At 38.9% G+C, this 12,078-nt stretch overlaps 1 protein-coding gene across 1 annotated transcript in view; it reads left to right on the forward strand.

The window, feature by feature from the left end:
* Positions 1–11,852, forward strand: part of ROR2 (receptor tyrosine kinase like orphan receptor 2) — a 164,640-nt gene extending 152,788 nt beyond the window's left edge. The window contains exons 5-9 of the mRNA XM_071580260.1: positions 16–143; positions 2,831–3,145; positions 4,829–5,074; positions 6,688–6,890; positions 8,526–11,852. Of these exons, the coding sequence (XP_071436361.1) occupies positions 16–143; positions 2,831–3,145; positions 4,829–5,074; positions 6,688–6,890; positions 8,526–9,968 (2,335 nt within the window). The 3' untranslated portion in view covers positions 9,969–11,852. The remainder of the gene's footprint in view (positions 1–15; positions 144–2,830; positions 3,146–4,828; positions 5,075–6,687; positions 6,891–8,525) is intronic.
* Positions 11,853–12,078: the final 226 nt, after the last annotated feature.

Consider the following 12,078-nt stretch of genomic DNA (forward strand, 5'->3'; position numbering starts at 1 on the left):
ACATGTCTTTTGCAGAGAAGATTACCATGAAGATGGGTTCTGTCAACCCTACAGGGGAATTGCATGTGCACGAATCATTGGAAATAGAACCATTTATGTGGACTCCCTCCAGATGCAAGGAGAAATTGAAAATCGAATTACTGGTAAGTTTACGCATCTCTTTAGAAGTGAAAAAAGCATTCAAAAAAGTATCCAATCCCAGTATAAATAGTGCCATCATCCTTCCAGTTTTGTCAGTCAATGACTATGACATCCTTATATTAAAGTTTAGAGGAGATAAGCCTGTTTCTGACTCGAGAAGTTAGCAAAATTTGGAGCAAGAAAGATGAGTATCTGCTGTAATGTGTAAAAGCTTCTTCCATATCCTTAAGTGAAAAGTCAGACTATTGACTTTTTAACAGCTCCTAGTTTATACTGGAGCTTTTTTCATGATGGATCCAAAAATAAGGTTGGTTTGGCATTTTTTAATGAATTTGTAATATAGTGATAAAGTACTTGTGTTTTTATTTTCTTGAAAAATGTAGGGTGGTTTTTCCCTTGGGTTTCGTCCCTTATTGTGTAATTCTGGCAGCGTCTGGATTTCACATTGAATTATATAAAATGAGAATTGACCTTCCTGTGTTCTGCCTATACTTAATCTTTCTCTGAATACATTTCTTTATACGGAAACACAAGCATGCATCCAAAATCCTATGACTTTTAATGGGCTGTACATCAACATTGATTTTCTGCAGTGGATCTCAATTAGCTGACATTAGCATTTGTGACTCTGATGTAAACAAATGGAACAACCAAATTAATCCATAGAATAGAGCACACTGTTTGTCAAAATATATAGCAAATTAAGTCAGTCCAGCAGGAGCTTATTTGCATCTATCCAGATATGGCTCACTAATTGACTCTGCAACTTTAGCATAACTAGTTGCCAAAATGAGTTTCTTCATTTGTCTGCTGTAACCCCTTAAACATATTACCTTAAAAACTCTGGCATGCCAGAAATCCAGGTAAGTTTGGGGTTTTTTTTCAGTTCTTGAGATAGTGATTGGATGCTGGAACTGGCAAAATCCAGGTGGTGACCTTTCCTTGTGCTATTACAAATTGCTCCCTCCCTCCTTTCTCCTGTACTCAGTTGTAGTTCCACCATCTTTAACCATTATGTCATCAATTGATACATACTATTGATACTATTTTTTCCCAACAACAAAATCTCTGCCCTGTTTGGATGTTTTTCAGAAATATGGAAACATTCAACTATCTGAAATTATTAGATCTGTATCTCTGGAATTAGGTTGGCAATGTCCTTCAAAAAAACAACAACAAATACAAAAACTACAAAAACCCTGAAACAAATCAACAAAAACCCAACTAAAACAAACCCAACAACAAAAAACCTGTGATATCGTCCAGAAAATGTTTATTGGTTAAGCAGTATTGTTTCTGGAATATAGAACATGGGCATTGATGAGCTGGTTGGTTCCCTAATACCACTGATTATTGGTTAGGTTTTGGAGACTAAGGGCTGGAACTTTCTGTTTTGGAGTTGAGGAGAATTTCTTGTGGAATGGTTCTGTTTTGGGAGGACACTGTGAACCATCATGTAGAGCTGCCTAGTGCCTAGCTAGGCAGTAATGGTAATCTCTTCATAATGCATAATTTTCAAACTATCTACATCTGAAAGCCATCCCTAAACACCTTCCACCTTTCTAGTGGAAGGTGTTTGTGCTCCAGTGTGCATTGGAAGTGGTGACACCTACCACCCGATGCCAGGAACATTTAGCAAGGTTATATCTATGAGGAATTTTCATTCTGGGTTCTCTTTTCCCTGCTGTGGTGATGTATGAACCCTAACTCTAACCTTTCATCAATCTGAATTCTGTAATGCAATGCGTTCACAAAACTTAGTGTGGAATTTCAAATAGCCAACAGTGACTTTCCAGTTTTATTTTATCCCTGTTAGTCTTTGGGGCAAGCGTGTGTCACAGATGCCTTGTGAGGCCTAATGCTGTGCTTGCATACACTATTCCCTACATAACTGCTAGATGGTTATATTCCTGTGTTAATATTTCTGAATTATAATAAACAATATGAAAAACTGGATTTGGGGTTACTTGTTGCATATTTTATATTTAAGAAGAGATAGGAGACTACTTTGATAGCATGTGCAGAAGAAAATAGGTGGTTGAAAGGAGAGAGATGGACAAGAGGGGAAGAACCTATTTGTAGGTTTAAATAGACTGCTCAAAGACATTTCCTCTCTTTTTACAGTGTGAATTTGTGTAATATGCGGTCTAGCAGGCCTCACTCACAAGTGATGCTTTACTGGGACAGTGAACATTCCTACACTGAAAGCTTGATTCAGCACCAGAGACATGATGCACACTTTTGTCTGACTAGACTTGAAAAGCACTTTGTTTATTGAGCAAAATGTTTACGGGAGGAAGAAGGTGATCCTTGTTCAGATTTTACTTAATTAGGAACTCTGGAACATGTCAGTATCCAGGCAGGTGTATCTTGCCTTTGCTCTTTATCCTTTCAAATTAAAATTAACCAAGACCAGTAGTTTGAACAATGGTAGTCACAATGGGTGACTTCCTAAGGACTGAGGTCCTGCAAGCTCTGAGCAGAAGAGGGACAGTAGAATGCTGGGTTTGCTTTCTGCATTTGTCAATTCTCACTTACAGCAGAACTGGCCTCATTTACCTGTTGCTCAGTGAGCTTTCAGACCCTCAACAAAAGATGAAACTTGTTAAAGACAAAGGAAATGAATATTAAGTTGTTTCTCATGTGTTTTATAAATCAATAGTTAAGGAGTATTTTTGTTCCTTTGCAGCTGCATTTACCATGATTGGCACTTCCACGCACTTGTCTGATCAGTGCTCGCAGTTCGCTATACCATCTTTCTGCCACTTTGTGTTTCCCTTGTGTGATGAGCACTCTCGGACCCCTAAGCCACGGGAACTGTGCAGAGATGAATGTGAAGTTCTGGAGAATGATCTCTGTAGGCAGGAATACAACATTGCTAGGTCAAACCCTCGCATCTTGATGCAGCTACAGTTGCCTAAGTGTGAGGACCTGCCACGACCTGACACATTGGAAGCTGCCAACTGCATGAGAATTGGTATCCCTGTGGAGAGACTCAGCCGATGTAAGTCTGGGTGTTTCATCACTGGAAAAAAGTGGGGCTTGCTGCTTCCTTGGGTTAAGTCTGGGAGACTACTTTATCAGCCATTCCTTTTGTAAAGAAAATTCTGCTGTACATTATCTTGTTAATGCTGATCATAATCTTGAACTATTGTAAGGTATAGTTGGGATGGCAAGGAAGCCTAAAGGATGCTGCTTAGTACTGAAAAGGATTATGGGCTATAAAACACTGTGTTCACACAGCCATTTTGGTGTAGATTTGCAAGAGGCAGCAGCATGTTGCCTCCACATCTAGCTCAGTCCTTGCCTTTTTGCATGAGTCTTCCCACACATCTCTAAGTTCTGTTTACCTATCAATAAACCTGAAGTTGTCTGTTAAAAATTTCACTGGAAGATCTGCTAAGAAATGAAACACATAGTGTTGATTCTTTCTATATGGAAATCCACAAGAATATTAATACTGTAAACTGAGTATGGGTTGTAATTTTCTTTACTTGCCCACACAGGATTGGTGAAAACATCGATCTCACTTCCACAAAGTTATATTTGCATCCAGGAGTAGAAGGGCTGTTCTGTTGCCATTAATTACATGCAGACAATTTTTCTGACTACTCCATTTTATAGTAATTAACTCCCTACAATATTCAATAAGAGAACTCCAAGAGACAAAGCTGTTTACAGTTCAAAGTGTGATAAAATTATTCTAAATATTCATTGTCTGAGTCCACAGTTAACGGCAGGAGCCATGGCATAACAGTGACCATGGAAGGCTAGTTGCGTGCATATAAGTAAATGTAGTGTAATGTAGTGAAGTAATGGTGAAAAATGTGACAGAGACAAATCAGCCAGGGAAAAGGTACAAGGCAAAAGGAACAAAACCAAAACTAACAGAAAGTCTGGCAAAAGTTGTACATGATGCTCAGAGTCAGTGGTGCTGACGCTGGTGGAACAGCTGCAACTTGAATACATGGTGGGTTTGAGACAGCTGGATTCCTGAGGGCTGGAGAGGAGAGATCAGAAAAATGGAGAAGGTAATGTTGCAAATATGCTGGAAAGCACATTATTCAGTTCAGATGATTCATATAGAAGAGAAATACTCGAAATGCATGAAGAGAGGATAGCAGCAAAACAAAGAATAAAGATATGAGTTCAGCACATATGAAAATGATGCTACTAAAGAGAAGAAAAGCCTGAATCTTTTTTTCCTAAAGAAGAAATTAAGGAAAAATAGTCAAGAGGAATTAGAAAATACAGCACTACTTTCTATAGAAAGTGAATAGTGTGAAGAAGATGGGAAGATTATGAGAAATAAAAGTGGCAGGAAGTTTACATTGTTGGCATCTGAGGACTTTTCCGGAAGTGAAGCTTCTATCTCTAATTCAGTCATGTTCTGTAACTAAATGTCCATACATACACCTTAGTGTTGACTTGCATTCAAAATTAGGAATACTCATGCATGTAGCCATAGAGACGAGATGCTCCAGGATAGAATCCAGAAATAACTGGGTGTAAAATTGCAGATACCCAGAGAACTGAAATTTCAAAATAAATAGCTTTTGTTTAAAACCTGAATTACCTATGTTTAAATACTTTTTTGCATGCATGGCTTATGAACTTATCAGTTTTGTTCTTGCTCTCGCTTGACTGTTTTGTGTTTTTTCAACATTTACCAAACACTGTGTTGCAGATCATCAGTGCTACAATGGTTCTGGAGCAGACTACAGAGGGACTGTCAGCATTACCAAGTCTGGCCACACTTGCCAGCTCTGGGACTCACAGAGTCCCCACAACCATGATCTGACAAGCACACAGTTTCCAGAGCTAGGTGGAGGACATGCGTACTGTCGAAATCCTGGAGGTCAGATGGATGGTCCCTGGTGTTTTACAAGGAATAAAAACGTACGCATGGAACTGTGTGACATACCTTCTTGTAGTATGTATTCTATTTCTTTTTTCCCTATTACTGTTCTGTATCCTGGGTAATTTTGAGTGTTCCTCGTTATTACAAGCATAAGTCACTTTAAGGGGTTCTCCTTTTAAATGTTTAACCAGCCACGACTTTGTTTTCTGTTGTAGTTTTTAATGTTTTCTGCAGATCAGAGCTTGTAACTGAGATATATAACACTTTTTTGTTACATACTGGAGTCTTAATCTGAGATAATAATTAATGATAATGCCGCAGTTTGTATTTTGAGTTGTCAAATGCCAGATTGGATATACAATCACCTTTGTGTCTTTGATTTGCTCATGCAACTCAAGAGTATATTAATTTTGCTCTGTATGACAGCTTGCAGATAGCAAGGACTTTCAGATCCTATAGAGGGAGGCATAACACCATGCCTGGTTGGAAAGAAGCCATTTGAAGTGAAGAAGCAGAGATGACATAAAACAGATGATCTTCTCAGAAAAGTTCTACATTATCTGCTAGTGGTGTTGTGCTGCACAACTGGGTGCAATAATAAAAAGCACATCTCTCACAGTTTAACACCATAACACTCAGTTCCCTCTGTTGGTACAGACTTCTCACATTCGTAATGGTCTTTGGGCATGACAAAGTCGCTTAGTACTGTGCTTCATTAGGAAAAACAGCATGTTTCCTGCAGCAAAAATGTATCATGGAAACCATAAAAGCAGATTGTCTGGATCTTTAAAACTGCTTAGAACTAATACAAAATTTCTTAGTTACTTCACTTTTTTACAGTGACATGATTTGACATCTATAATAAATTTCTACATTGCATGTAACATGCTGTAAAGATAACACTGGGATGTGGTTGTGGTAAAAGCAGTTGCCACAAATAGCAAAACCATGGGTTACAGAAAACACCCCAGCCAGTTCCAGTGAACATTTTGGACATCACTGTGCTTTCCTAGAGTCTCTAAATACTAAGAGAAAATGCATTTTATGAAGGTTCCAGAACACTCTTATCAAGTGTATTGATGGCTCCTTTTTGTCTGTCTCACTCTTAACACAAAAGCACTTTAATTCTAGTAAGTACAGAAAAATTAATATTCTGCCAATGAGAAGTGAGATTTGTTTTATTCTGGGGAGAACTAGTATCAGTGGAGATAAAGAATGGATGAAGTCCTGATAAAATGGCTGAAACTGTGAGAGTGGGCCAGACTTCAATGTTATGTTGGGGTTTATCATTTTGAGTTCACTGTTTCATATACCATCACAGAGACTGCTTGTTTTTTATACCCTGAACGAAATAATGCAATGATACTCTAGTCTATGTTCTGCAGTTTCCACAACTGGAAGCCTCAAAAATAAAATTAAATTAACCACACACTGTTATAGTGAACAGGTTAAATGTGGGAATCCTAGTTTACCTTCATCCTGCTAGTTGCTATGTCCACTCAAGCTTCTTCAAAATATTTATTGGAAAATTATGGAGAAGGGGCAGAGGGTAATGTGAGTTCTGTTTTCAAGGTATGGTTTAATTTTTGTTTAAAATGTAGTATTAATAATCATAACAATTTGTTTAACTATTAAATGTCTTAAAAGTTCTTATTGTAAGAAATGAGAATTTCTGTGCTTCACAGGTCCACATGACAACAGCAAAATGGGAATCCTCTACATCCTTGTTCCCAGCATAGCCATCCCTCTGGTGATAGCCTGCCTTTTCTTCCTGGTCTGTATGTGCAGAAACAAGCAGAAGGCATCTGCTGCTACACCACAGCGCCGCCAGCTGATGGCATCTCCTAGCCAGGACATGGAAATGCCACTCATTAATCAACACAAACAGGTATTTCTTACAGAATTTGCTTAGCCCCACATATTTCTGAAGTGTTTAAGTTTCAGCATTTCGGGTTGTCTGTGTTCAAATTGAGCTGTGTTGTAAGGGACCTAAGTTTCGTGCTGTGCAGGCCATTTATTTCAGGGAAAACCAATCCTTGCACTTGCTAGCTGTACCTAGAAATCCTGGCCTTGGGTAACAGCTTTGAGCACAAAGTATTTTATGGCATTTGTCCTTACCTGTTCATCACCATTCTGTCTGTTGTCTCAGTGACTGGAAGTGTTGTTATTTCTGATCCAGACTTCAGTGTGCGGCTCATTTTTGCTGCTGATAATGACGTGACCAGTTTCCTTGTTTAAAGCATGGTGCATGGTAGAGTTTCTTGTTTAGCCCAAGAGCTCAAGACTTATGGTGTTCTGATCCATAACTGACCAGAGAGCTGAGATGGGGTGCAACATTTTTAAGACTGAGTATCACAAAGAATGGTGAAATGAAAATGGCTTTGAAATCCTGTCTAAAGATGTCAGATCCTGCACAGGATTTTCTGGGTCAACTAACTGATCTCTCTGCTGAAATCCTGTTCTGAGCTCGTGTTGAATTTTTAATCACAGCATTTACAAGATGCAAACTCAAAAAAACAATGCTTACTTTGGAACAATTGGCAGCATCTGTTCAGGAAACTGTAGAATACTTGAAAAATATTACCAATTTTAACAAAGGGCATTGATTTTGTGTGTAATGGATATATTTAACAGTTGAGCCAGGAATGTGCTGGAAATTTTCTGGCCCAGTCCATAGTCTGTTGGCTACTAAAATCAGAGGTTGTTTCCAAATCACCATTAAAACCTCTTTCCAGCCTGCCCTACTCCCTCATGCTGTAGTGTCCTGCGTGTGAAGGTGTACCAGCTGCACCTCGTTTGATCCATTAATACAACATTACAAACTCCCTTGCTTCCCGCCCTCAGCTGCAGGAGGGAAGTGTTGGGGATTTCTCACTCTTCTGTTTTCAACCTTTTCTTTCAAGTACCAGGAAGAAATTCCTTATTCCTTCTGCTCCAGTTCCACCCCACTCTTCAACAGAGCTAACACAAGGTTTCTCAGCAGGGGTCTGGTATTCTGCTGCCCATGAGCAGGGGCAGCAGATGAAAAAAACAGTGAATCTGCTACTGCAGAACTGAAAGAGAGAGATTTTATTCCTCCTTCCGCTGAAAGGATGTTTCAGTTCACTCCGAGTCTGCTACCCTCTCAGCTGGTGCTTTTCTGATGGACCTTTACTGGGCAGCTCTGGGCTGGTCTGTACAGCAAGTACAGCTGCAGTTAAGAGATGTCGTCTTTTGCCAGTTTTACTCTGAACCCATTATTCATTTAGCTTGCAGGAAATATAGTCACTCCTTTGTAAAAACAACTACAGTCACTATCTTGCAGCATAATTCAATTTACATTTCCGCTAATAGTATAACTCATTTCAAAGTTAACTGTAAAATCAATCTACTGATGTGAATATACAAAAAACCCTGGAAAGTCACTTTGACCTAATTTATCTTCCATTTGAAGATCTAACCACTGGGATATTTTCTTTAATAGTAGATTCTGTTGTGTTGGAAACATTATAGTATTTTACTGACTGTCTTTAATTTATTTCAGGCTAAGCTTAAAGAAATTAATCTGTCCACTGTGCGGTTTATGGAGGAACTAGGAGAGGAGAGGTTTGGCAAAGTCTACAAGGGGCATCTTTTTGGTACAGCACCAGGTGAACAAACACAAGCTGTTGCCATCAAGACACTTAAAGACAAAGCAGAACTGGCTCTTCGGGAAGAATTTAAACATGAGGCAATGATGAGATCACGATTACAGCACCCAAACATTGTTTGTCTGCTGGGAATAGTGACAAAGGAACAACCTATAAGTATGATATTTAGCTATTGTTCCCACAGTGACCTCCATGAGTTCTTGGTAATGAGATCTCCCCATTCGGATGTTGGCAGTACTGATGATGATAAGACAGTGAAATCCACTCTGGAACCAGCAGACTTTTTCCACATTGTTACTCAGATAGCTGCAGGAATGGAATATCTTTCAAGCCACCACGTTGTCCACAAGGACTTGGCCACTAGAAATATACTGGTGTTTGATAAACTGAATGTGAAAATATCTGATCTAGGCCTTTTCAGGGAGGTTTATGCTGCTGATTACTACAAACTGATGGGAAATTCCCTTCTTCCTATCCGGTGGATGTCACCTGAGGCTATTATATATGGCAAGTTTTCTATTGATTCGGATATATGGTCATATGGAGTTGTGTTGTGGGAAGTTTTCAGCTATGGCCTGCAGCCTTACTGTGGTTATTCTAACCAGGATGTCATTGAGATGATCAGGAACCGACAGGTTTTGCCATGTCCTGATGACTGCCCCACATGGATTTACGCTTTGATGTTGGAGTGTTGGAATGAATTTCCTAACAGAAGACCAAGATTTAAAGATATACATAACAGACTACGAACATGGGGAAACCTTTCTAATTACAACAGCTCAGCGCAAACTTCTGGGGCAAGCAACACCACGCAAACAAGTTCTCTAAGCACAAGCCCTGTTAGCAATGTCAGCAATGCTAGATACATTGGACCAAAGCAGAAAACTCCAGCTTTCCTTCAACCACAGTTCATACAAATGAAAGGCCAGATGAGACCTATGGTCCCTCCTGCTCAGCTCTACATTCCAGTCAATGGTTACCAGCCAATGCCTGCCTATGGTGCTTACTTGCCAAATTTTTATCCTGTCCAAATTCCAATGCAAATGGCTCCTCAGCAAATGCCTCCCCAGATCATTCCCAAACCAGGCTCCCACCACAGCGGGAGTGGATCCACAAGCACAGGCTACGTAACAACGGCACCTTCCAACACATCGGTGGCCGACAGAGCTGCTTTGCTGTCAGAAGGCACAGATGACACACACAATGGAATGGAAGACATTGCCCAAAATCCTGTCCAGGAGGAGGAGGAAGAGGAGGGCTCTGTGCCTGAAACAGAATTGCTGGGTGATAATGACACACTTCAGATGGATGAAGCAGAAATTCAATCAGAAGCCTAAGGAGTTTGGCCTCATTACTAAGAATTTCACATCACTTCCATGCATGGAGACAGTAGATCCTTAGGCTTAATAGAGTGATTTTGATCTGACTAAAAGGAACAAAACTAAAAAGGCAACAGCGATGTAAAGTGCAGCAGTAATGATATACCAGGTTTATTGACCATTGCCACCACTGGATTTTGCAAATACAATGGTATAGAATTGCTAGGTTTAATATTTTTACTGTCCTACAGTTCTTGAGAGAAGCTGATTTTCAGGTATGTACTGTTGCTGTGCAACATATTGCAGAGTAGCATTGCACGTCATGTATATCATGATATGTGAGTGTAATGTTAGTGAATTATGTTTAAACCAGTAACAAAAAAAGGAATACAACTATGGTTGAAGAATTGCTCTAAGCATAAAGAAGTGCCCTGGCTGTGATGGACAGCTTAGTTTGTAGTATTTATCTCTTTGTTTTAATGGACACGAGATTGGTTTTGATTTTTGAGTCTGAAAAACTAAGTTGAGAATAATGGTCTGTGTTTGTATTACAATAATAAGTAGGGAAACTGAACATTAAATTGACTATGCTGAGAAAAACTACAGGTCTGTCCAGCCCAGTAGCGTGTCTTGGAAGGCCATCGATAATGTCTGTCCAGGGATAGACTGCAAGGGCAATTTGCCTTGTAGAATTTCCCCAGGGTACTTCCCCAGACTCCAGCAATTTGTGGCTTAGGGACTTTCCAAGCCAGAAGTGGATTTTTTTTCTGCTTAATAGCCATTAATGGAATTTTGTACCATGAATTTACCCAAATGATTTTGGATTCACATAAACTTACTGTCCACAACATCTTGTGGAAAAACATGAGAGGCGAGAGGATGGTTTTCTTTCGTCACTTCCAGTGACTGACTGTGACAGAAGCTTCCAAATGAGATCATCTGACTGCATTTGTGGATGAAAATATTCCTTCTCTGCTGTGTATTTTCAGCAGCAAACAGCCTTAATACACTGTTAACCAAAAATGGGGATATTGTAGGGGATATTATAGGTGTGCACTAACTTAATAAATCCAACTTTAATTGCATATTAGTTATCAAGTACTGAAAATGGCTCCACATGTATGTTCTTACATTGTAAAAGTGTTGAGTTTTATGCGAGGTTATAGACTTACTTGATTTACTGCAATTACTGCTGGATTACATAGGAAACATGTTTTTCTCTGCCTTTTTAGTGAAAGTGATCTTTGAACTTTAGAAGACCAAAATAAGCAATACTGTACAAGGTGCTGGTTTTGTGCTTCTATTTGCAGGATGAATCATGTACAGACCTTTAAATGTAATTTATGTTTTACTGCATTTTATATTCGTTTTATTCATTGAAATATTTGGATTTTTGAATGAATGACTTTATAACTTAACCATTTACAATATTCATATGTGATGCAGTTTTATGGTATTGCAGTTTCATTTTTTTAAATATGCAGACAGGTCCGTACACTTCATGACCCTTTCTGTACAAATACAAGCAATACACATTCTCAATGTAGCATTGTAGCCAACACACTCTATAGCTGTAAGTTGTACATCCAACATGGAGTATTCAATAAAGTGATGCAAAAAATATGATTAAGTATGTTATCCTACAACTGCTGCTTTGTGGAAATAGAAACATTGACAATTCCATAAGTTACAGATTTCAGACATAAACACAACTTTTACTTTTATTAGATTGGGATTCACTTGTAAATCATATATACTTGTGATCTACACCCTGTTTTCATGGTATGGCAGCATTACTTCCCGCATTTCACCTGAATTTGGAAATGCACTGGTAGGAATAAACTATGAAAGCTTTATTACTTGTGTTAATATAATGCAGCTTTTGATGCTTTTACTAAATAAAGGATAAATTTTAAAAAATGGGATTTATTTATGTGAAGTTCTTTGTTTCTCCTGTTTCATGTTCTCAGATAAAAGAACTTGCTTCATCAACTACACTGTCTTCCTTTAGTCCTTTGCTAAGTTACTGCAAAGTGAGCAAAGAGTAACTGGTCCAGTTACACCACAGATTTGTCAGTGAGAGAAGAGATGTTATAAATGAATGAGTGGCAGCCAATGGAAGCTTCTG

The sequence above is a fragment of the Pithys albifrons genome, chromosome Z, assembly GCF_047495875.1.
Source record: "Pithys albifrons albifrons isolate INPA30051 chromosome Z, PitAlb_v1, whole genome shotgun sequence".
NCBI classification, from domain to species: Eukaryota; Metazoa; Chordata; class Aves; order Passeriformes; family Thamnophilidae; genus Pithys; species Pithys albifrons.